The 26351-nt window shown below is 45.0% G+C and overlaps 1 protein-coding gene across 1 annotated transcript in view; it reads right to left on the bottom strand.

Annotated features, from left to right (window-relative positions):
• The window catches only part of Kul (Kuzbanian-like), a gene marked incomplete in the record, with an annotated part of 66768 nt that overhangs the window by 9979 nt on the left and 30438 nt on the right, over nt 1–26351 (bottom strand). Inside the window, 15 exon segments of the mRNA XM_069315552.1 lie at nt 1560–1694; nt 3864–3978; nt 4529–4692; nt 4985–5116; nt 7326–7605; nt 8248–8423; nt 10368–10467; nt 10647–10833; nt 12308–12338; nt 12340–12454; nt 12723–13368; nt 13371–13455; nt 13458–13553; nt 13555–13607; nt 14860–14978. Of these exon segments, the coding sequence (XP_069171653.1) occupies nt 1560–1694; nt 3864–3978; nt 4529–4692; nt 4985–5116; nt 7326–7605; nt 8248–8423; nt 10368–10467; nt 10647–10833; nt 12308–12338; nt 12340–12454; nt 12723–13368; nt 13371–13455; nt 13458–13553; nt 13555–13607; nt 14860–14978 (2434 nt within the window).

Here is a 26351-nt window from a genome sequence, read left to right as displayed (position 1 = left end):
TCAAAGATTAGCTGCAGGTTAGGTAACAGCCAAATACGTGGGAAATATGCCAATGGAGAAAAAAGGGGAAAACTTTTAGTAGACTGAAGGCATGCATTAAATGGGGAACTTGACAACTAAGAAAGAGTTACGTTGGCTAGTTTTGGAAATAGTAAAAGACAAGGAGCGATAGGGAAATGTAAACAATGCAATAAATTTAGAAAAAAAAAGCATTTGGGAAAGGATAATATCCGAGGACACGAAAACTGCAGACATTTCACATCTCGGCAAAAAACAGCAATTAAAAGTTATTTTTAAATTGATCTATTTTGGTACACCAGAAAACCCCTTGGAACCTAAAATATGAACATCGTACAGTACTGTGTAAGAGTAAAGCAATACAAGATAAATGGTTAAGAAAAAGTGAAGTCAAAATGGAAACAATAAAATAAAAACCAAAGAAATTAAAATATAAAAAAGTAGTAAAGCATTTCATGACTGGGCAGATAACTATAAAAATCAAAACAAAGGATCAAGAACTGACAAAAAATTGAATACAAGTTAAGATAGAGTGTGAAGATGACCTTGACAGAGCAGAGGAAGAGAGCCAAGACGCCACACTTCTAACTCGAGAACTTAAGATGTCTTAACACACACATCTTAGCCTCTAAAACTAAATTAAACCTTGAAAACGTAACTTGTATAAGATTGGTAATGTTAGATAGTAATAAAAAGACTTAAAGAAACAGTCATCAGATCTTGAGAATGTTGCAACTAAAATAAGAGAGGTTAAAAAGGATAAGAGTTACTGATACAATGATATATATACAGTATTAGTTCATTACTTATAATGATAGATTTCCAAGGGATCATAATTATTGAGGATGTTTCTCCATACCCAACATGCCAAGAGGAAGCTTCACAAAGCTGTGTAATATGATGAATGACACTAGACAACGGAACATGTTTGGCAAGTCTTGCAACCAATGTGTCTGCTCACAGGTAGCGTGCCACCTCGCCAGGCTTCTTTCCTCTCAAAGTCCTTAGAACTGTTCTCCGGAAAATCCATCACTTTCCTCCTAGATAGTGAGCAACGTGAGGTATGCAGTCACGCCCTGCTTGCAGCTTTCATCAAGTCATACCAACATATGTTGCCATCCCGTCCTCTCTCCTCATACCATGCATTGCCACACCAATACAAGCACTCCATTAAAAAGGCGACGGACGAGACTCATCAGTACTGTAGTACCATAATTCACCAGAAGCACCACAACTCGCCAGAAGCACCAGAAGACTTGCCAGTAGCACCACAGAACTCACCAGTAGCACCACAACTCACCAGAAGCACCACAACTCACCAGAAGCACCAGAAGACTCACCAGTAGCACCATAAGACTCACCAGAAGCACCACAACTCACCACAAGCACCAGAAGACTCACCAGTAGCACCACAACTCACCAGAGCACCAAAAGACTCACCAGTAGCACCACATGACTTACCAGTAGCACCACAACTCACCAGTAGCACCACAAGACTCACCAGTAGCACCACAACTCACCAGTAGCACCACAAGACTCACCAGTAGCACCATGACGGCGAGGACGACGAAGAGGACGGCATACCAGTGCTCGATGATCCACCGCTGAAGGTTGGCCAGAGACTCATCACTCAGCAGCAGACCTCTGAGCGTGGCCAGGGGTCCCGAAGGGTCCACCTGTGGCAACAAGTTGATTTACATCATAACAATTAATAAATATTGGGGGCTCCGCAATATCGAAGCCGCGTCTCTGAGCTTTGAGTCGATATGCGGGTTCGAAGCCGCGTCTCTGAACTCCTCAGGCTCACCCTGTAACTTCATTATTTAAATGTTTCCAAATGTTCCATGAAGTATATCTGAGGTGATTTTCTGCGGTAAAGAAAACTGAAACCGGAATACCGAAGAAATAATGCTGAGAATTTACCTTAGTTGCTTTTGGCAATGTCCTACTTTCAAGAGAATGTGCTTATAGCTAGTACAGTATGACTATAATAGTACTTTGAAGGGTTCTGGCGAGAAAAGACCTGTCATATCATTAGGGGGTGAAGGAACAGTGCCCAACTAATTGGGCCATTGGGGAATCAAATGCTGATCCTGAAAGTGGCCAGGCATTCGCTATTCTGACTAGTCCAAAAGGATGGACTGGGAGAAAATGACACTGGAAATTTATCCATCCAGTTCGGCACATTCATCCAGTCTTAAACCCTTTTCCAAGCGTTGCTCAGCTTCATGAACAGTCATTTTTTGTTCGGCAAATTGCTAGCTGTCTGCTGACCCAGGCAGACTGTTGGCAGTCTGGGTCAGCAGACCGCCAACAGATGTCAGCACCTACAATGTCAACAGAGCAGCAAGATGGTCCATCTCTCACTGACGATACGCCTCTTGTTGGGCGAGAGGCGTTACTGTTGCAAGCATTGGGTCTATGCTAATAAATAGACACCTACATATGCAAGGTACTTATCAGGTAAATACAGGTACACAGTCTACTATATTAGACGTCTTCTTCCTTGTGGCTAACATACGATTTCTTATTCCCTGCGTGGAAGTGGCAACTGGTTCGCATGTCTCTGCACTGCTTGAATGGAAAGAAATTTCACTTGATTGAACCATGTGTGGTCCTGTTGAGCAGTTATCGGCGTCTTGAAGGCGACTCCATGAGTCTACCTCCAAGTTTCCACTAGATGGCAGCACCTTATTGTGAGAGACTTTAAGGCACACACTCGCTTGTGCTGTCTGCGGCTCGAATCTGCAACCTGTCCTCGACTCAAGTCCATTACATTCAGCGGTCAACTCCACAGACCCATTCAAAAATTTTTACATGCTGTTCATTCAAATCGGGAATTTTCTCAAGTATAAATTAATATTATAATATATTAGCATATTGTGCAAATATAGGCATAGGATAGGTTAGGTCAGGTGATTAGGGTCTGTTGGCGATTATTTGTATAGTATTTGTAGTACGTGGGTGAAGCATTTATAGCGTTGTGATTCAAACAAAATTCGTCAGTGAAGCACTTGTTCCGGATATGTTCGAACGTCAGCAGTTGTGAGTTGTGTGTAAACCGCATTTAATTCATAAACGGGTTTGGCGGGTGCATGGAATCACTTTTGAATTTTTGTTTGGAGGACGGGCTGCGAATCTGAATGAAAGTCGTTGGTTTGGTATTGGGCTTAAGGCCTATCAACTGGTGGAGGGAAGGAGAGTAAGGCCTATTAACCAGTCAGAGGGGGTTGTTAAGGCCACCACAATAACTTACTGAGCAAGCAGCAACTATATTTAATTCGGAACATACTTCAGGATTAAAGTTACCTGAAGGCCATTAACACTCTAGTGGCCACGATGAGGGCAGGTAGCCGGCGGCTTATCAAAGGCCCACCTCACTATTTTTCTAGGTCAATTTTAAAATTTAAAAGAATTTTGGCGTTCACGGCTTAGAGTAGAAGGCGGTTCCATGGGTTTATAACCGTGTGGGTGAAAAGGTATCTCTTGTTGTCAGTCGTGCAGTGTAGCTTGTTGACCTTGAAACTGTTGCTCCTTGTTTGTGTTACAAGTAGAGTAAACTCATAGTGTATATATATATATAGCAAGAAGTAGAGTATACTTCTCAGTGTATATATATATATCCATTCTTCTCGCAATATCTTCCACCTTCACTAATTTTATTAACATTTAGAAATACTTGGCATTTATAATTATTCAACTTACACATGTTGAAAAAAATAAATGTGAGTATTAGTTTCTGCGAATGAAAGTTTGTATTTGTATTTGTCATTAACTTTGTAATACTCCAGATTGAAAACTTTTACAATTACATCAATTGTTAGCTTTAAAGAGGCAGCACACACCTCTCTGCACTTGTTGAAGACATCACAGTAGCCCTTGTAATTATTGCAGGGAGTGCCAGCCTTGGCATACATGTCTGGGATGTCGTACGGAGGCACATTCCACTCAAACGACGACCTGTATAGGTAAACAGAGTACAGGTAAATGAGAATAAATTTCATTAGAAACAACAGACAACTGTACTTTCCTACATAACAACGTCCTAATAATTGAGAATCTGTGAAAACTAGTTATAACAATATTAACCACTTAACTGTGCCTCGGAGCGCTTTAAGGCACTCTGAGGATTATGCGATTTTGTTTTGTTAATTAGGCCGTATTTGAATGTTTTTTTTTAATGTTTTTATCACTCTTTGTGATTTGAAATGAAATTGGTTGAGTTTGAAAACATTTTCACAATAACATTAGCTGAACATTTATAAAACTAAATATGTCCTTAACATGTGTACCATGAAATTTTTGTCCATAACAGGTGCGCAGTGCAGGGGTTAATGAAGAAATTTGACTATAATCCTCCATAAACACAAGCCATCTTAATGAAAACAATATCAATCATTAATTCCTCTCATCTTATATATTTCCTAAGCATCTAAGATGCCTGATAATGTCAGTTTCAGTGTAAGCAGTGATTGTGTCAAGCCACGAGAGGCGCCGAGATGAAACTCACAGACAAATCTGGTTCTCCCCCGGGAGTTTGCAGCAGAGTTCGCAGGACTTGGTGACGGGGTCGCCCGCGCTGCGGTCACATTGGCACGACTCCAGCCCGTACGCCAGGCAGATGGACCCGCTACACTCGCCCTTGTAACACACGAACTCCTCGTTGCAGATAGTCTGTCGCCGTCAAACACAGGCACATGTCGGGTTATATATCATTAGAGAATATGAACATGCAGACAATAAGTCACAATAACGTCACTTAAAACTAGACACCCAACCCACATATTTGAATATAAACAAGTGACAACCATTTTCAAAAATGTCATTTATATAACCTCTCGATATGAATAGCAACATGTTGTTAACAGGGGAAGGGGTGGAGAGGTTGTCTACCTAGCTGGGCTTGTTGGTGTAGGGGTGAGAGAAGGTACAAGGGGAGGGGGGTAGGTGGGGGAAGGAGGCTTACCTTGTTGGGCTTATTGGTGGAGGGAGGACACTCAGGGAAGCGACCATTACAGAAGGAGGAGTCGCGGCAGCCGTTGTCATCTCTACACTTGTCGCCCTCCTTCAGACGACAGTCATGGGTACAACACGGCCCCTGAAACATCCACATTGCCATCAAAGTAAACACAGATGTTAATTTGACAACATATAATATCACACTGGATTCAGTAGCTCAAATACACCATATCACTATGTCAGTTATAGAGCCTCATTAGCTGATGCTTTCAAACCAGGAGCTGAAGGACTTGAGTCTCTAAGAGTATCTTCTGGGCTCCCATCACTGCTGGAGACACCATTGACCTATTGGAGCCATTTGGACCATCGGAATTTAAACACTGGCATACAATTTTAATCTCCAGATGTTGAGAGCAGCACGAGGGTTAATCATATCCTTTAATTCAAAGTATTTATAGGCTAAGCCATCTGCATTTGTATTGAGTATTTATTTATTTATTCATTATTTATTTATTTATTATTTATATAAAAGTAGGTACATTGGGGATTAACAGAATATAGAAATTGAGTTGATTTTACATTCTTGTAAAGCCACTAGCACGCATAGCGTTTCGGGCAATTTAATCGAGTAATTTAATCAATGTATTTGCTATAATTTTATAGTCATGTCTCTCGTATTCACATTATGATTAAAACTTTCTATCACTTGATTTGCTTTTGTATGACAAATTTAACCAGCTTCCTCAATTGTAACACTCTGTAAGAACACTGCCCCTGTCTCCCTCAATTCTATTTACAGTTATTTTGTTAGTTTCTATCACATTTATCTTGATTATAGCCCTGTCTTCCTTTGATAGATCTTTCCTGATTGTCAAACTTACAGTCTTCCTCCGATCACAAATCTTTCACTTGTGAAAGGGTTAAAAACCTTGTAAAGCATTGTCTGAACTGTTATACATTAATGAGTGGTCTGTACTCGTCTTCCTCATCTTTATCAATTCTTTTACATTAAGTTATGTGTTTCCTTAAGTTAAATCCATATATGGACTCCATATTCATGTTCCGTCGTATATTAGGGATTTTGGTTTCATGATATATCCTTCTTATTAATGTTAAACACAACCAATAATGTTGCCCCTTTACACATCTTATTTCGGAAATTTGAGTCTGCTTGTTATTATTAATAATTTTGATCATGTCCCTATTATCTGTTTTGCTTTCTGACACTACAACAGCTTGGTAAACTGTTGACCAGTTTCTTGCAACTTTTGAAAATTGTATTCACATTAATTCCTGAGTGTTACTTCTTGCACATGTTAATCTAATAAACTGTCAACCACTGTACCCTGGATAATGACATTTCATTCACCTGGTCCAACCACTTGAGCTGGACGGCAGAGCGACGGTCTCGCTTCATGCAGGTCGGCGTTCAATCGCCGACCGTCCAAGTGGTTGGACACTTTCGTTCCTGCATCCCCGTCCCATCCCAAAATCCTTATCCTAACCCCCTTCCAAGTGTATATAGTCTTTCCCCCGATAAAATCTAATTCACCTGGGCACTCGGAGTCTCGAACATCCGACCCCCAGTGTGGGAGTCGAGCGTTCTACCAACTAAGCAAGGCGATAGACAGTTTTTTTTTACAGTTTACATGACTTGAGCGTGGATCACCTAATTCTTCTGTGTTCGAGTGGAGGCCCAGTGAAGACAAAGTTCCAGTTTAGGCAGCAGTTTGGGGCCTTTGGAATCCTTCTCTACTGTGGCTAGCTCGTAGCTCAGTTGATAAAGTACTCCTCTCCGTGTTGGAGGTCGGGTATTCGAGTCTTCTGGTGCCCAGGAGAACAAAATGTTTGTCTAAGTTTCCTTTTTGGTTAATGAAGTGTTGATCCAACTTTCGTAGTTCATTGTTTGCAGAACCACTTAAGTTTCCCCTAAAACTATCCATATGTGCTACTTCACTCCTACATTCTTGTTTTCTTTGTTTTTCACTGATAAATACTGTGTCTCATTTGATTTGTTGTAGCCTTGTCATCCTTACTAATATCCCTCGCAAACTTACCTCATTTGCGTCGACCTGACGAAAGAGTCCCCTCTGATCACCACCATTCATATCTCCCCATTCATCTTTACCGTTAGATCTTTATCACAGATTTCTCTCTACTGCTTTCATATTCTCAAGGTTTTCGCTACTTTGGCTTTACTAAAGATTCTTGAATTTTGGGAGACTGACCCCCATTAGCGCGGAACACCCGTGTGTGTGAGAGTATGAACTGACCTGGGACGGGGGAACTGACCTGGGACGGGGGAACTGATCTGGGACGGGGGAACTGACCTGGGACGGGGTACTGACCTGGGACGGGGAGCAGACCTTGCTGGGCCTCAGGGTGCAAGGTTTCTGGTTCTTCTTGGGGTTGTTCTTCATTGGGTAGCAGCAGGCCTCGTCGCAGTCCTCCTCCCAGCCACAGTCGCACTCCTCGCCCGCCTCTACTACCCCGTTGCCGCAGATGGCCTTCTGGGGCTCGGTGAAGCACCCTTTCGAGTCCCTGGCCTTGGAGTTGAGGACACTGTTGATCTGGCGCAGCGAACACGGCGAGAACTTGTTGTTGTTCCGCTTGTCCCCCGAGGTCGCTCTGTAAGGCAGTGATGGAGGTTAAGCGACCCTACAAATGGCACGGGCCTGAGTAGCCCGTAATTAGCTGTGTAGTGATCTAGTGTGCTTGTTCACACTAGAAAACTATATCTTAAACTGTGAGAAAATTGCAACCCGTTCTCGCACTTTCTTTAAGTCAATATTGACTTATTAAATAAGTGCATATGTGACATACTAATTTATTGTGAATATTTTAGTTTACCTTGAAAAGCTTCATAGAAAACACCGACCTTACCTAACCTTCTTAGTATAAGATAAGCATCTTATTGCTTCGTAATTACTATTATTACTTAACCTATTATATTATAGGTTAAGTAATAATTGTTATTACTATTATATTATAGGTTAAGTAATAATTGTAATTACGAAGCAATAAGATGCTTATCTTAACATACTAAGAAGGTTAGGTAAGGTCGGTGTTTTCTATGAAGCTTTTCAAGGTAAACTAATATATTCACAATAAATTAGTATGTCACATATGCACTTATTTAATAAGTCAATATTGACTATAAGAAAGTGCGAGAACGGGTTGACCTACTTGGCATATCGGCCTGTTTGACAAGACAAATACAGGTATAAACACTCTCCTAAAATGTTTAATATGACAACACGTCCTCCATACCTGGCGAACATGATGTAGTTGCCGTCTTCTCCGCCAGGGGTACAGCGAGTGTCGGATTCTGGGTCGTGGGGGCTGCCGAAGTTGTGGCCGATCTCGTGGGCCAGGGTGACGTGGCTGACGGCGGGAGGGACGTGCTTGCCGTAGTTCAAGAGCGTCACAATACCGGTGTTGAGGCTCTGGAATAGCAGACGGGGAGGTGGAGACGGGCGGGTTATATGGTTCTAGTGGTGTGTGGGTTGGGTGGCGTGTGTGTGTAGCTAGGGTGTGTGAGCAGTGTGATGGGTGAGGGTGTGTATGTGTGTCGGGAGCGTAAGGAGTGTGGTTGGGGATGTGTTGGGATGTGTGGTTGTGACGATTGAGGCAGAGTTTAGTAAGAGATCCCAATAACAACAACAACAGCACTACAGCACATTATAACATCTCGGGTCCTCTTCGCTTGACTCCTCAGTGCATCTCATCTTCCACTCAACAGGGAGCACACAAAGGTACAAAGATAAAGAGAGAGAGAGAGAGAGAGAGAGAGAGAGAGAGAGAGAGAGAGAGAGAGAGAGAGAGAGAGAGATGAAGACCCATTAAGAAACATTTACTCTTGTGTAGACAGTGGAGTTTATATAATAAGCTCCAGGTAGGCACTAGCGAGGCCTGTGTACGTCAGCTCTTTGGCACTCAGTGCCCATCCACATGGACTGGTCGGAAGAACGACAAACTCGCTTCTTGCAAGGCTGGTGTTCGATCCCCCGATGTTCCAAGTGGTTGGGCCAATGCTCCACTACTCAGTCTTCATATCCCAGTTCCTAGGCTGTTCTCAGAGCCCTTGCAAGTGTTGCGTAGTCACACTGACTTAGAGCTTTCTCTTAATTACCCAACCATCTTAGCACTCTACCCAGGTAGTGAATCGCTACTTACAGTGCATCAATCTCAGGCGTCTTGTTAATATTTTAAAATAGTCACCCCCTGCACTCCTGGCTCTGGCATACAGTGTGTGTGTGTCAAATTATACATAGAAATGTATTTTTGGGTTGTAAAACTTGGCCCATTTTTATTTTCAAAAGATCTTTCCCCAATCATTGCTGCTTTGTCAGTAATAACATTTTTGTAAAGTTATTGTTTATAATAACCAGATGAACATAATTGTCCTTGAAAGATGAATTTTGTTATACTCTTGGAAGCCTCAATAGTTCACCGGCCGTCTGGGTACAAGAAGCTTCGACTTGTTTAACACACCATGAAGTGACGCTACCAAGGTATGGGAGTGATCAGGAGAAAGCGCTAAGCCAGTACGACTATAGAGCAACCCGTTCTCGCAAATTTAATAAGTCAATATTGACTTATTAAATATGTGCATAGGTGACATACTTAACATAATAGATACCCTTAAAAAGATTCATAGAAAACACAGACCTTACCTAACCTACTTAGTATGTTAAGATAAGCATCTTATTGCTTCGTAATTACAATTATTACCTAACCTATAATAGGTATAGGTTAAGTAATAATTGTAATTACGAAGCAATAAGATGCTTATCTTAAGATACTAACAAGGTTAGGTAAGGTCGGTGTTTTCTATGAATCTTTTTAAGGGTATCTATTATGTTTAGTATATCACCTATGCACGTAGTTAATAAGTCAATATTGACTTTACGAATTTGCGAGAACGGGTTGCTAGAGCACTTGGAAGGGATATGAGGACCCGGAGCTGGGAAAGGACGGAGGTAAGGAATGGTGCCCAACCCCTTGGACGGTCGGGGGGTTATCGAACACTGACACGCAGTAAGCGAGATCGTCGCTGTACCGCCCAGTCCAAGTAGTTGGACAATAACGCTTGCAAAACAATATGGTAAATTCCTGGACTTTTACGCTTACGTCCTGCGTATAGCAAGATAAATGTCGTGACAGAGTGCAAACTATTATTCACAGTTACATTTCCAGACCAGAGTCACTCACCCGGTGACGTTCATGTTCCAGCAGTTGAGAGTTTATCTTCATCTGCCCCCACCAGTCCCCCCTACCTGGATATTTCCTCCACTATCATCCACTCTCGCGCCTGTATGCACAACCACTTGCACACACACCCTCGTATGTCCAGTTCCCTTCAAGTGCACCCACCCCCGGCAGCATACCTTGAGGCTCCCGCGGTAGTGGCCGTTCTTCTCGCAGACTCCGCCGGCGTTCTTCAGGTCGCCTGTCCACGCCAGGCCCAGAGTCCCGCCTTCGAAGTCCCTGTGGGAGACAGCAGGAGGGTAAAGCTAGACGAGAGTCTGCAGGTGTAGATGGTGTGGCAGGTGTAGGTGGTGTGTGGCAGGTGTAGGTGGTGTGTGGCAGGTGTAGGTGGTGTGGCAATAATCACAAAAACACCCCCCAGAAACGATCCCATGTGAATGGCTACTGGAAGGACTTGCCTGTAGGTGAACATGTAAGCGAGGCAGAAGGCGTCGTAGTCCTCCTCGGAGAAGAGTTCGAGGAACTTCTCAACACCGTAGTTGCCAGGGAAGCGGTAGGACGGGTCCTTCAGCGCCTCCCGCGTGTGGACTTTGATCCGCTTGATCATGAACCCGATCTCATCTGCCTCGTTGTCCAGGTCGAAGTCTGCCGGAGAGGAAGGGAGAGTGAGTGAGTGAGCGAGTGAGTGAGAGTAGAAAGAGAGGAAAACAGGGAGCACTATCCTATTCCACATAACATGAACTTCCCCCTAGTTTCCCTTAGGCACTTGCCAAAGGGAAACCAAATCTATCAAGCTTATATATATTTTGAAATATATATATGGTATATTTATATCAAATATATATTTGATATATTTATACAGGAAAGTATACAGCGTGCCCGAGTACCACCTTGATCTATTCCTAGTATTACACTGATCTATTCCCAGTACCACCTGCAGCGTGACCTGCCGTCCCAGCTGCCCACTTCATCCTCCTGCAGTCCCTATCCTGCCGTTAAATCCTGTCCACTCGACCATTCCTTTTACTCTATAGCCTGGCCACCTTTGGCCAGGCTAATGACTGTCTCTTTTCCCCTCCCCAGTCCCCCCTTTACCCCCTCCCCAATCGCCCCCTTCCCCCCCCCCTCTATCCCAAAGGGTCCAAGGAGAGCATCTCCTTTCACCAAGCTTTCCTCTTAATGATAGACGCCTGAGCTTGGAAAGCGGGAGAAAGGAACGGAATGGAGTAAGGGAGAAGGAAGTCAGGAGAAAAGGGGGATGAAAGAGAAAAGGAACAGATAAGTCAAGTAGACGAACAAAGAACAATGAGTAATGGGAAAATATATTTATTAAACACAACTCCGAAAATGAGGATAAAAATAAGAAAAATGTCTACCAGAAAGGAGAGAGGCAAAGCAGGGTAAAGAAGGAAAAGGAGGAGAACGAGGGAGAAGAGCGGCTGAACACACTACAAAAACATGCAGAAGAAAAAGGTTAGAAGAGAACCGTGTGAGAGACAGGTAATGGAAGGGAGTGAAGGAGACAGGCGGGGGGATAAAGGGAGGGGGGGAGGTATAAGAGGAACAAAAGAAAGAAGGAAGATGGGGTGAAAGAATAATAATTGAGTGGAGGAGGAGGAGGAGGTATTGGAGACGTCTATCAGAACTTTGGCCGCGATCATTTTACAGTTATCGACACAAAATGTCCATAACATGGTTGGGGCTTTGGTTTATTGACGCGCGCTCGCTCGCGCTCTCTCTTTCGCTCGCTTGCGTGCACTCTCGCTCGCTCCTGCTCTCTCTCTCTCTCTTGTCAAGCAGCCTTGTCACACGAACGAGAGAGAGAGAGAGAGAGAGAGAGAGAGAGAGACGAGAGAGAGAGAGAGAGAGAGAGAGAGAGAGAGAGAGAGAGAGAGAGAGAGAGAGAGAGAGAGAGAGAGAGAGAGAGACAGAGAGAGACAAATGGGTGCAACAGACAACCTGCCCTCAAGCTAGGCTCGTTCAACTGGCGGTCGTCCCCGAAGACGCATCAATTTTAAGGTAAATGGGTAGAGTAGGGAGCATGCTAGGGGAGGTAAGGTGCCTGCTAGGGAAAGTGAGGGAGCATATGCTAGGGGTAACTGAGGCAGAAGCAAGTGACCTGTGACTCGGTAGATGTTGTTGACCCTCTGGGACGTGTCTGGTGATGGTCTCAATGCAGGCCTCCTCGGAGCCGATCTTCTCGTAGAAGAGATGGTCGGCCTGCAGGTAGAGCATGCACGTCGTCTTCTGCGGGTCGACACTCGACCTGTCCACACACACACACACACGACGTGTTAGCAACCTCATCCCTCAGGAACGGTACATACATATATACATATCATCATTTCATCATTTTATTGTAACTTCATCATTTTAAATGATACTCCAAAAAGACTCCAAAACTTTATCATTGATATATCACGGTATTGTGATTTCGGTTGGTATATAATATATACATCGTAATGTATATATAATACATTTGGTGTTAAGCATAAAGGTGTGAGAGAGGAGCATATATCCTGGGAAGACCTTACCTCTTTCTCCTGTGTGTGGTGGTGTGGTAGTGGTGGTGGTGGTGGTGGTGGTGTGGCTGAGGTGGTGCCGCCACACCTGGCCCCCTCCTGGTGTAGTTACAGGGGGCGGCGGTGGTGGGGGGGTTGTGGCTCCCGCCCCTCCCCGTAGACTCGTACACCAGCTGGAAGTCCAGCTGGTGGTGGGGGCTGGCCTGGTGTTGGGGGCTGGCCTGGTGTTGGGGGTGCGAGATGGACGACGTGTTGTGGTGGGGGGCGGAAGTGGTGGAGGCGTGGTGGGGGAGGTCTCCCCCTCTCTCAGCACCGGCAGGAACATCCTCGGCTGCGCCCTCAGCCTCTTTGAACTCGTTTACAAAAGACGGCGGTTTCTTCTTATCAAAAATAGGTTTATCTGAAGGGTGGCGACTAAGACGGCTAGGTTGTCGAGGAGACGCTGAGGGCGCGGCGTCATGGGGGGAGGAGGAGGAGGTAGCTGCTGCACCGACTTCGCCAGACGCTGCATCGCCAGCACTGGCGGCACCATACAAACTTTTACTACAAGTCACAGCCATATGTTTGGGGTTGAGAGCTTGTGGCTGCGGCGAGGCTGGCGCCGCGCTGGACGAAATGGAAGAATGAGAGGGAGCCGCCGGGCTCCCACGGGGACTTGTACGGGCGGCCCCCAGGGGGTGTGGACGCGGCCCCGCAGGTGCAGCTGCTGGGAGGCGCAGCGGGAGGGCGCCGGGTGGGCCCACGTCCGGACGCCTTGTACATGACGGAGTGGAACTCGGCCTCCTGGAGGTACCTGGAGGCCGGCTCCACGTAGTACAGCTCGTTGGGCGTGGCCACGTGACCGGTCGAACAGTCCCTCCCGCGTCACCACGCCCTCCACCCTCGCTAGCTCCTCGTCTGCAACACAACACAACACATTACAAACACTCCTACACACACACACACACACGTCGCCCAACCACTTGGGCCGGACGGTAGAGCCACGGTCTTCCCTCATGCAGGTCGGCGTTCAATCCCCGACCGTCCAAGGTGATTGGGCAGCATTCCTTCCCCCTCCCCTTACCCAACCACTTGGGCTGGACGGTAGAGCGACAGTCTCCCCTCATGCAGGTCGGCGTTCAATCCCCGACCGTCCAAGTGGTTGGGCACCATTCCTTTCCCCTCGTCCCATCCCAAATCCTTATCCTGATCCCTTCCCAGTGCTATATAGTCGCAATGGCTGGCGCTGTCTCCTGATATCACCCTTCCCTCCCATCACATAGTGACGGAGGGTGTGGGGAAAGAGAGAGAGAGGGAGGAAGGGAGAGGTAAGGAGATGGAGGAGGAAGGGAGAGGGGGAGCAAGAGATAAGGATGAGGGGAGAGAGAGAGAGAGAGAGAGAGAGAGAGTGAGAGAGTGAGAGAGAGAGAGAGAGAGAGAGAGAGAGAGAGAGAGAGAGAGAGAGAGAGAGAGAAGAGAAGAGAGAGAGAGAGAGAGAGAGTAAGAGATAGCGGAAGATAGCAGCTCCCAAGGAGATCAAAAGCCAGAGAGCTGCCGTCTAGACTAAGACGTCGGAGAGCCCCCGGGCCATGCTGACGCCTAAGAGACAACGCCGACGTCTCCTTAAGACACGACTGAGTAGCCTATATACGTTTACGCAAGCCGTGGAATTCAATCCTAAGTCTCAAGGAACAGGACTCGGGCGTGCAAGCAATGTCTCGCATTTACTTTGTATTCTAACTTAGTAATCTATATAAATAACATTGTATATTACAAACGTTTTTTAACCGTTACAAAAAACCAAACGTTACAAAATATCTAATTAATTTTAATTAGTATATATGAACGTTACATTTAACAGTGTATGCGTTCAAATTTGTTTATTCAAATTTATTTATGTAAACATATGCATTTAAAAATATACTTTTATAAATAGGGGGTTACCACCTCTGGTGTAGGTGTAGGGACGCATAGCCTCGGAGAAGAAAATAAAGAGTACTCAAGAGAAGACCTTGTGGATCCTCACTGAACATTTTAATATTTTTTCTCCTACCATCCCATTCTTTCGTATATATATTAATATATATATATATATATAGATATATATATATATATATATGGTGTGTGTGTGTGTGTGTGTAAATCTAAACAAGACTAAAGCATAACTAACCTTCGAGACTCCCGGAATACACTTTGCCGAGGTCGAAGTCGATAGGCCCGTCCGTGGATTCGAACACCACGTCCTCGGCGAAAATGGAGGCATCTCTGCGCAGGCGTATCCTGAACAGCCTGTGGAAGAGGGTCAGTGTTAGTCAACCTTATGGACCCATGCAGAGAAAATAGTGAATTATTTACAGCACTGGGAGAAACAATTGACGATCATTTAGCATACAGGGGGGCCAAATATGACCATTAAATTTTAACCTACAGATAGGAAAAATAATTCATTTAAATGATTGATTAATACCTGCAGTTGTGTGGCCTAAACCACTTTTCAACTCTATTCTCTTATTGCTTTTGATAGCTGTCCCGGTACAGTTACGTAAGCTTTCACAAGAGTATCCTCAACTCATTTTCCCTTACAGCCTATCCTACCACAGTGAAGAGGGGGGGGGGGTAGAAATAGCCTAAGCTACTCTATCCCTTTCAGATATATTTCTTTCTTGTCTCAATAAACATACTTGAACTTGAACCTACCACAGCGTATAGATCATGAGTCAAAACCAAATTAGCCAACACAATTTCGGAGTTCTAAAACCATCCATAGACGTGAAAGTAGAGACAACACGAGGGAAGAGAGGCGCGGTGTCGCTGTATTAGAAACCCGACAGTTGAACCCGTTGGCCCCAGCCATTATGTAAGGCTTCCTGCTACTCTCAACACCTCCCCACACTCTCACGCCTCTCCTCATGCAAATTTAGATAACAAAGTCGCCCTCAGGAGACTACGCTTGTATCTAGGCACGAGAGAGAGAGAGAGAGATACAGAGACACGCACACGCTAGCGGGGGAAAATAATCCCCAAATATCCCTATATTACAAAACAATTTGCCATATATATAGAATTGATTCAGGTTGAAGGGATTTATGTACAAATATGCAGTTTAGCAATATTCTGCCGCAGGTTTCAGTGGCCCGCCAGCCTCTGAAGCTAGTCTGTCGCCCGAGAGCACAATCCGACTCCACACGAACGCCTAGCTGCCGACTACACACGAACGCCTAGCTGCCGACTCCACACGAACGACTAGCTGCCGACTCCACACGAACGCCTAGCTGAGGACTCCGCACGAACGCCTAGCTGCCGACTCCACACGAACGCCTAGCTGACGACTCCACACGAACGCCTAGCTGCCGACTCCACACGAACGCCTAGCTGCCGACTCCACACGAACGCCTAGCTGACGACTCCACACGAACGCCTAGCTGACGACTCCACACGAACGCCTAACTGCCGACTCCACACGAACGCCTAGCTGCCGACTCCACACGAACGCCTAGCTACCGAATATGCTTTGACTCTCTTCATTTCATGTTTTTTCTCCCTCGCTCTGCATTCAAATTCAAATTCGATATCTTCTTTCACATATGGTTGTATATTTATGTTAGATTTAGTTTACATAACATTAAAATATATTATTTATTTTCACAGGACAAAAGACAATAGCAATACAGCATGTTGTCATTACACATATACTGTATACTGCATAATACAAATGCCAGAGCTAATAATACAGTCTCAATACATTTGATACATGTTTGTATTACATATACAATACATTTACAACCAGGCTGTGATTCATACGTCGAATACACAACCTCGAAAGCTTTCCATCATAAACACACAGCTGTTATTGTTTCCGGGGATCAGCGTCCCCGCGGCCCGGTTTCTGACCAGATTTCCTGGCAGAATTTTTTTTCCAACCAGACTGTTAAAAAGGCCGGCTGCCGGCAACATCTGACGTGTGAATTACAGCCTGGTTGATCAGGCATCCTTTGGGGGGGGGGTGTTTATCTTGTTCCCCGCTGTTAAGGAGCCGGTCGGCCGAGCGGCCAGCAGACTGGACTTGTAATCCTGTGGTCCCGGGTTCGATCCCGGGCGCCGGCGAGAAACAATGGGCAGAGTTTCTTTCACCTTATGCCCCTGTTACCTAGCAGTAAAAATAGGTACCTGGGTGTTAGTCAGCTGTCACGGGCTGCTTCCTGGGGGTGGAGGCCTGGTCGAGGACCGGCCCGCGGGGACACTAAAGCCCCGAAATCATCTCAAGATATATCCTCAAGATATCCTTCCCTGTGAGCTAGCAGTGAGTCCGGTGACCCAGGTGAAGAGCCTATCTTGAGGTTATCTTGAGGTTATCTTGAGGTTATCTTGAGATGATTTCGGGGCTTTTTTTTTTAGTGTCCCCGCGGCCCGGTCTTCGACCAGGCCTCCACCCCAGGAAGCAGCCCGTGACAGCTGACTAACACCCAGATACCTATTTTACTGCTAGGTAACAGGGGCATAGGGTGAAAGAAACTCTGCCCATTGTTTCTCGCCGGCGCCTGGGATCGAACCCAGGACCACAGGATCACAAGTCCAGCGTGCTGTCCGCTCGGCCGACCGGCCTAACATGCATATGTTATCTACAATTCTTGAAAAAAAACATAAATTAGAATGGAGATTTTAAAAGTAAGAATCCGTTTTCTGTGTCAGTGCGGTGGTATAAATTTGAAAAATATTGACTCGAATTTACGAGTTTTTTTGCATGCAGCAAATACGCAAAATCAATTCCGTTTTGAAATATATATGGAACATAAAATTTTATCCCCAATGTTCTACATACGCTCACCTGAAACATACACAATATTTATTTTGTAGAGCCGAATGTTAACAAAATGCAATATATTAGAATTTACAGCAGGGGGTCAGAAGCCCTAACACAGGGCATTTATCTAGTAGTTATTACCTACCAGTGACTACGGGGGAGTGAGGTGCCTACTGCTCCTGTGCTCCTGTGAGGAGAAGTGAGGCTCCTGTGCCTCACTTCTCCTGTGAGGCCAGGAGCCTCACTTCTCCTGTGAGAAGTGAGGCTCCTGTGCCTACTGACCACCTTATGCCTGGTGCGTTATAAGTGATCTGTTCTGAGGTTCAAATTCGTCACATTTGGACTTAAAGTTGTGGATGGAGGTGGCTTCCACAACTTCTGCTTCCTTATAGTTCACTTATAGACCTTATAGTTCACTTATAGACCTTATAGTTCACTTATAGACCTTATAGTTCACTTATAGACCTTATAGTTCACTTATAGACCTTATAGTTCACTTATAGACCTTATAGTTCACTTATAGACCTTATAGTTCACTTATAGACCTTATAGTTCACTTATAGACCTTATAGTTCACTTATAGACCTTATAGTTCACTTATAGACCTTATAGTTCACTTATAGACCTTATAGTTCACTTATAGACCTTATAGTTCACTTATAGACCTTATAGTTCACTTATAGACCTTATAGTTCACTTATAGACCTTATAGTTCACTTATAGACCTTATAGTTCACTTATAGACCTTATAGTTCACTTATAGACCTTATAGTTCACTTATAGACCTTATAGTTCACTTATAGACCTTATAGTTCACTTATAGACCTTATAGTTCACTTATAGACCTTATAGTTCACTTATAGACCTTATAGTTCACTTATAGACCTTATAGTTCACTTATAGACCTTATAGTTCACTTATAGACCTTATAGTTCACTTATAGACCTTATAGTTCACTTATAGACCTTATAGTTCACTTATAGACCTTATAGTTCACTTATAGACCTTATAGTTCACTTATAGACCTTATAGTTCACTTATAGACCTTATAGTTCACTTATAGACCTTATAGTTCACTTATAGACCTTATAGTTCACTTATAGACCTTATAGTTCACTTATAGACCTTATAGTTCACTTATAGACCTTATAGTTCACTTATAGACCTTATAGTTCACTTATAGACTTATTGTATTGGGTACCTACTTGTTGACAAGCTGTTCTTGGTTCCGGGGATCATTGTCCTCGCGGCCTGGTTTCTGACCAGGGGCTAAATTCACGAAGAAGTTACGCAAACGCTTACGAATCTGTACATCTTTTCTCAGTCTTTGGCGGCTTTGTTTACAATTATTAAACAGTTAATGAGCTCCGAAGCACCAGGAGGCTGTTTATAACAATAACAACAGTTGATTGGCAAGTTTTCATGTTTGTAAACTGTTTAATAAATGTAACCAAAGCCAATAAAGATTGAGGAAAGATGTACACGTTCGTAAGTACTTGTGTAACTGCTTCGTGAATCTGGCCCCAGGCCTCCTGGTTGATGGTTTGGTCAATCAGGCTATTGGACCTAGCTGCTCGCAGCCTGACGAGTGAATCCCAGCCTAGATGATCAGGTGTCATTTGCAGGTGTTTCTAGAGTTCAATCTTGTGAGAGGTGAGTCAGTTATGCCCCTTATGTGTACAGGGAGAGTGTTGATAAGTTGGGACCCCTTGATGGTAATAGATATAATAGTTCTCTCTCAGCGTACCTATTGTACCTCAGCTTTTCAACGGGGCTAATGTGCACTTCCTGCCATGCCTTCTGGTCCCACGAAGAGTTATTTCCGTCCCTCTATTATTTTCTGTGCAAATGTTTTTGAATCTCTCATCAACACTCTAGAGAATACAGATCTAAAATTTGTAAACGGTCCTATTAATTTAGATGTTTTATGGAGTTGATTTTGACAGTAAAGGAACACGCTCTCCAGGTCAGCAATGTCATCAGCTTTGAATGGGGTTGTTAGTGTGGAACAATGTTTCACCCTAGAGAGGGGCCTCGTAGCCTGGTGGATAGCGCGCAGGACTCGTAATTCTGTGGCGCGGGTTCGATTCCCGCACGAGGCAGAAACAAATGGGCAAAGTTTCTTTCACCCTGAATGCCCCTGTTACCTAGCAGTAAATAGGTACCTGGGAGTTAGTCAGCTGTCACGGGCTGCTTCCTGGGGGTGGAGGCCTGGTCGAGGACCGGGCCGCGGCGACACTAAAGCCCCGAAATCATCTCAAGATAACCTCAAGATAGAGAGAACTAGTGTCTTAAAAAGTATCGTCATTGGTATAGCATCTCTTGTTTGAAAGGTTCTTGTTATCCAGCCTGTAATGTTTCTTGCAGTTGTGGCAGCTATGTTATTGTGTTCTCAATTAGTATTTCCTTACATTTCTTAGATTCATTTGCATTTCCAGTTTCCATTTATGTTCTCTTGTCGTACTTTCTCTCATTTTAAAGTGGTTGACCTTGTCCAACTTGTCTATTCCCGCCAAACACATACCGAAACTACGACGTTGGTAAAACGTTCGAACAAGTTTTAACACACCTAACCAGTTATAACAACCAATATAGCAAATTGTAACAACGTTCTAATACGTCATAAACACGTTAAGCCAAGATGTAACAACTTTATTACAAGTTGTAACAAGCGGAAAATAGAGACAGTTTCGGTTTGTGTTTCCAGGGTTCCCCTCAATATCTTGTATATTGTGATCATATCCCCTCCCAAGTTGTTCTATCCTCTAGGACTGTGAGATCTAGTTCCATTAGCCTTTCTTCATAGTGTAACCCTCTTTGACCAATTTATGTATTTAAAATAATGTTTTATTGTTGGACAGGATCCCAAATGCCGCCGATGTTACCTTGTTTATGTGTGGCGTGGGTGGTGAGACTCCCGTATTGGTGTTATTCTTATCTTGAGGTTATCTTGAGATGATTTCGGGGCTTAGCGTCCCCGCGGCCCGGTCCTCAACCAGGCCTCCTTTTTGTTATACACCCCCCAGGAAGCAGCCCGTAGCAGCTGTCTAACTCCCAAGTCCCTATTTACTGCTAGGTAACAGGAGCATCAGGGTTAAAGAAACTCTGCTCATTTGTTTCCGCCTTCACCGGGGATCGAATCCGGAACCTCAGGACTACGAATCCAAAGCGCTGTCCACTCAACTGTCAGGCCCCTGGCAGGTGTTGGGATTATATCCACTCCCAAATATTCATCTTATTTACGATTCCCGTAGTTGTCTCCAACCCCCTTGGGGTGGACGGTAGAGCGACGGTCTCGCTTCATGCAGGTCGGCGTTCAATCCCCGACCGTTCAAGGGGTTGGGGCACCATTCCTTCCCCCGCCGTCCCATCCCAAATCCTTATCCTGACCCTTTTCCAGTGCTATATATTGTCGTAATGGCTTGGCGCTTTCCCTGATAGTTCCCTTCCCTTCTGTCAGCAGAACTATTCCCCTTATGGTGAAGATACTTCCTGGTCTCATTTCTCCCCTTTCCTATCTTCGTTACTACCTATCTACCTCCTCCTGGGGTGTGACACGGTCCTCTTGTAACTTCCTACAGTCCCGCTCTTCTTCCACATTCCTCGCCAGATTTACATCATCTGAAGACATTGACATGAATGAGCTCACTCCCTTGGGCAGGTTGCTCACGGCAGCGCTTCCACGACTGAACATTTTGGGTCCCCTCCTCTTACATTGCTCCAGCTCGAAATCTCTGTGACTGTGGCTCTGTTTTCAGTCCATTAGGTACTCCTCCATGCACGCCATTGTTTTTCCCCAGTTATCCCAGTCTTCTTCACACCCGTCACGAGGAACGCTGTCAAATGCTTCCTGACAATCTAGGAAGATGCAGTCTACACAGTCAATACTGTGGAGGTGGTGGTGGTGGTGGTGGTGATGGTGGTGGTGGTGGTGGTGATGGTGGTGGTGGTGGTGGTGGTGGTGGTGGTGATGGTGGTGGTGGTGGTGGTGGTGGTGGTGGTGGTGGTGGTGATGATGGTGGTGGTGGTGGTGGTGATGGTGGTGATGTGTGGTGGTGGTGGTGGTGATGGTGGTGGTGGTGGTGGTGATGGTGGTGGTGGTGATGGTGGTGGTGGTAGTGATGGTGGTGGTGATGGTGGTGGTGATGAGGATGGTTGTGGTGGTGGTGGTGGTGATGAGGATGGTTGTGGTGGTGGTGGTGGTGGTGGTGGTGGTGATGAGGATGGTTGTGGTGGTGGTGGTGGTGATGAGGATGGTTGTGGTGGTGGTGGTGGTGATGAGGATGGTTGTGGTGGTGGTGGTGGTGGTGGTAGTGATGGTGGTGGTGGTGGTGATGGTGATGGTGGTGGTGATGAGGATGGTTGTGGTGGTGGTGGTGGTGATGAGGATGGTTGTGGTGGTGGTGGTGATGGTGGTGGTGGTGACGGCGGCGGTGGTGGTCATATCAGCTGGACTCATCAGCTGATCAAGTTCTCCCGCCAAGCGACAGGACAACAAAGCCTCAGGACAAAATAACAAAAGATTCGCATCAGAAAAAAATAACTTTTAAAACATCATGACGAGGGAAAATTTTGCCAAGAAAAAGTAAGACGTTAATAAAACTGGAATTGCAGGATTACGAGTTGGTAAGAATGGCGAGAATTTCTTGAAAGAATTACACATTTTAAACATTTGTAGTCGCCCAAGTTTCATCCAAATTATTTTACCTAGAACAACAAAAAAATATCAGTGTTATATATGTAAACTTTCCCCTACCCATAAAAAAATACAAAACTTTAAATAACAAAAATTATATGATAAAATTTGCGCATATTATGAAAAGAAAGATGGCGTCTGGCTGCCAGATGAGCGACGCCTCGGGGTCATCATATATATACTCCGCCCAACCCTTCCACACCTGCCTGTTCCTGCCTTCACCAACCTCTTCAAGAACATAAAAAACCGCTTTACCCTCTGAGTGCAAACTGGCTTAATAAAGCCTTCAGACATGTCATAAAAAGACAAAGAAGAGGAACTTGTAGTAAAGTGGGAGGCGCCCCCTGGAGGCCCGCCGAGAAACAAAACAAATGACACTCGAGGCTTACGACACAGCCAGTGACGCCACATTCACCACACCGGCCACTTACGTCACCCTCGCTGACTCCTGACCTGGGTGGTGAGGCTTTTGGCCGAGGTGGTGAGGCTTTTGGCCGAGGTGGTGAGGCTCTTGGCCGAGGTGGTGAGGCTCTTGGCCGAGGTGGTGAGGCTCTTGGCCGAGGTGGTGAGGCTCCTGGCTGAGGTGGTGAGGCTCTTGGCCGAGGTGGTGAGGCTCCTGGCCGAGGTGGTGAGGCTCTTGGCCGAGGTGGTGAGGCTCCTGGCCGGGGTGGTAAGGCTCTTGGCCGAGGTGGTGAGGCTCCTGGCCGAGGTGGTGAGGCTCTTGGCCGAGGTAGTGAGGCTCCTGGCCGGGGTGGTTCCAATTTATATATATATATAATATATATATATATATATATATTATATATATATATATATATATATATTATATATATATATATATATATTTGGTTACCAGAATTGATAACCTTAGATGATTTATTATTGTTTTAGTTAGGTCTTAGTTGGGTTTAGTTCAAGTATTTTACAGCAAACTACAATATGAGAGAGAGAGAGAGAGAGAGAGAGAGAGAGAGAGAGAGAGAGAGAGAGAGAGAGAGAGAGAGAGAGAGAGAGAGAGAGAGAGAGAGAGAGAGAGAGAGAGAGAGAGAAAGAGAGGTAGGGGGCGCGGGACAGGAATACGGAATAGCTCGCCTGGGCATATGGTGACTGACAGACTAATCATATAAATGGCTGCCGTAGTCGTGGTCGCTTCCGCCTCCATCACCACCAGGAAACTAACTTATTATTATTATTATAATTATTATTATTATTATTATTATTATTATTATTGGTGTGTAGTGTGATAGAGAGATGTAAATGACCTTTAGGCATCAACCAGGCTGTGACTCATACGTCAGGCTGCGAGCAGCCGCGTCTAACAGCCTCGTTGATCAGTCCAGCAACCAGGAGGCCTGGTCGACGACCGGGCCGCGAGGACACTAAGCCCGGAAGCACTTCAAGGTAACCTCAAGGTAGGCTAGGGAGGGCAGGGAAGGGAAGGGCAGGGAAGGGAAGGGCAGGGAAGGGAGGGAGGGCAGGCTATCACTGCTCACATCAGTTATCTCCTCTGTTATCGTCTCCCAGGACTACTAACCAGAAAACAACGGGATTGGACATAGTTAAAGAGAGCAGCATGACATCTGGTAGAAGGTAAAAAGATAAATTAAATAAAGGGTGAAGAGGTCGAAGGAGGAGGAGGAGGAAGGATTTCTTGGAAAGACTTTAGTTACGTTTTGTTAAGGAAAAGTCGACCGGAACGTGTCCATTGTGAGGATGGACTCGTGTCTTCCCAGATGAACGTAATTGGTTCATATGACGAGCCCTGAACGACAGTGTATGGGGGCCCTGAACGACAGTGTATGGGGGCCCTGAACGACAGTATATGAGGCCCCTGAACGAGAGTGTATGGGCCCTAAACGACAGCACATGAGGCCCTGAACGACAGTGTACCGAAGAAAGTCTGTGTACTATCTATCACATCAATTACTGTTCGTCAGTTGCATGCAATCGTCTATCCTGAATTTTCAAGAATGATCACAGTTTTCCGCCAAATATTTCACCCATTACCCATTGTGTTGTAAAATGGTGAAAAAACTGGAGTGATCGTACGCTGCCACATCCTGGCCATCTGTCAACATTATCGTACCAGGAAACTGGAAAGCGTCGTACACCGAGTCAACAATTAACGTTCTCATCTCGGAATTTTCAAAAATTTTCCTGAACGTTTATACAAACAAGTTATATATATATATATATATATATATATATATATATATATATATATATATATATATATATATATATATATATATATATATATATATATATTTGGGTAAAATTATCATACTTCGTAAATATATTGTTCATTTAGAATCCCCTTGCGTCCAGACTGGAAGTTATCGCTGCCATGGGGCTATCTTGGTTATCGTGGGTACGTGCCGTGTTATCTGTAAAACAAACACTGGATATCTCAGAGCTGGTGACTCCCAGTGTGAGAGTGGCGGGTGTCCCTGATGGGCAGTAAAGGTGTGTGTGTGTGTGTGTGTGTGTGTGTGTGTGTGTGTGTGTGTGTGTGTGTGTGTGTGTGTGTGTGTGTGGAGAGAGCTACGGCATGTGTGAACACGACCTAGCTACTTTCTACTCAACACAATGATTAAACCAGTTTACATTTCACACTTTAGTAAAGGTTTAAATATTGAATGCGATTAAAATGTAAAAAAAAATGGCGAACACTGTAATGCAATACGAAAAATGCAACAATATTTAAAAATATATATTGGTGGTGATAATAGTGGTGGTGGGGCGTGTAGTGGTGATGAGCGGACTGTACTCTGTAACCTCTGTACCAGGCTGCTGATAGTGGGGGAGGGGGAGGCCGGATACACTGTATCATCCCTGTACCAGTTCACACCCCAAACAGTTCCCTCCCTCCACCTTTACAACACTCTGTATCCCTCCACGATCATCACCAAACACCCAAACACACACACACACACACACACACACACACACACACACACACACACACACACACACACACACACACACACACACACACCACACAACGTACAGTGTCAGCAAGGCGGACAGTCCGCCTGGTGTCAGCAAGGCGGACAGTCCGCCTGGTGTCAGCAAGGCGGACAGCCCGCCTGGTGTCAACAGACACATTATATTCCACATTTCAGCAATTTTTTCTTCACCTGTATCTCTCCATCGCTAGAATGAGCCAAATATGAGGAAGGAGAGGGTGGGAGGGAAGAGAAGCTGTGCGGTAATGATGGAAGAGAGGGAAGAGAGGGCTGAGGGAGGGAGGAAGGGGGCGGAAAATGGGTGATGAAGTACTAGAAGATAGAGAATAGGATGAGATAGGTGGAGCAAGAGTGATACAAAGTAGAATACACCAAATGCAGGCGATGAGTCACAATAACGTGACTAAAGTAAGTTGACCAGACCACACACTAGAAGGTGAAGGGACGACGACGTTTCGGTCCGTCCTGGACCATTCTCAAGTCGATTATGACTTGAGAATGGTCCGGACGGACCGAAACGTCGTCGTCGTCCCTTCACCTTCTAGTGTGTGGTCTGGTCAACTAGAATACACCAAATATTGGAATGATCCAACAAGCGTAATCCAAACTGACCACAAAAACCCAGGAAAGTTGTGGAAAATTGTGAAGAACGTGATGGGAGGTGGAAGCGAGGAACCTCCTTGCGTCAAAGCCGCCGGAATAAGCGAATATTATGAAGACAGAGAGCAAGAACGAGAATTTAGAAAGTATTGGCGAAAAAAGATATTCAGAATACACCTTGAGGTAAATGTAAACCTTTACGCCAACACAGAAAGAGAATTTTACAAATCTAGTCGATAAGAGAGCAACAACATTACTTCCAGAGCAGAGAATAGACCTTAACAACATTCACAATGAGTGGTAACTTATGGTCCACATAACCATTGAAACGGTCCAAAATACAGCGAGAAATTTTCAGAACAAGACACCAGACAACAGCAAAATTAAACATTACAAAATACAATTACCCTGAGACTGTTGAAGTACATGGGAGAGGAGAATAAAGTTCCAGTAGCATACCTTACCTTGAGGCTACCTTGAGGTGCTTCCGGGGCTTAGTGTCCCGCGGCCCGGTCGTCGACCAGGCCTCCTGGTTGCTGGACTGATCAACCAGGCTGTTAGACGCGGCTGCTCGCAGCATGAGCACTCAGTGTAAT

The sequence above is a fragment of the Procambarus clarkii genome, chromosome 81, assembly GCF_040958095.1.
Source record: "Procambarus clarkii isolate CNS0578487 chromosome 81, FALCON_Pclarkii_2.0, whole genome shotgun sequence".
Classification (NCBI taxonomy): Eukaryota; Metazoa; Arthropoda; class Malacostraca; order Decapoda; family Cambaridae; genus Procambarus; species Procambarus clarkii.
Note: the sequence above shows the minus strand (reverse complement) of the source record. Positions and strands in the feature narration are given on the sequence as shown.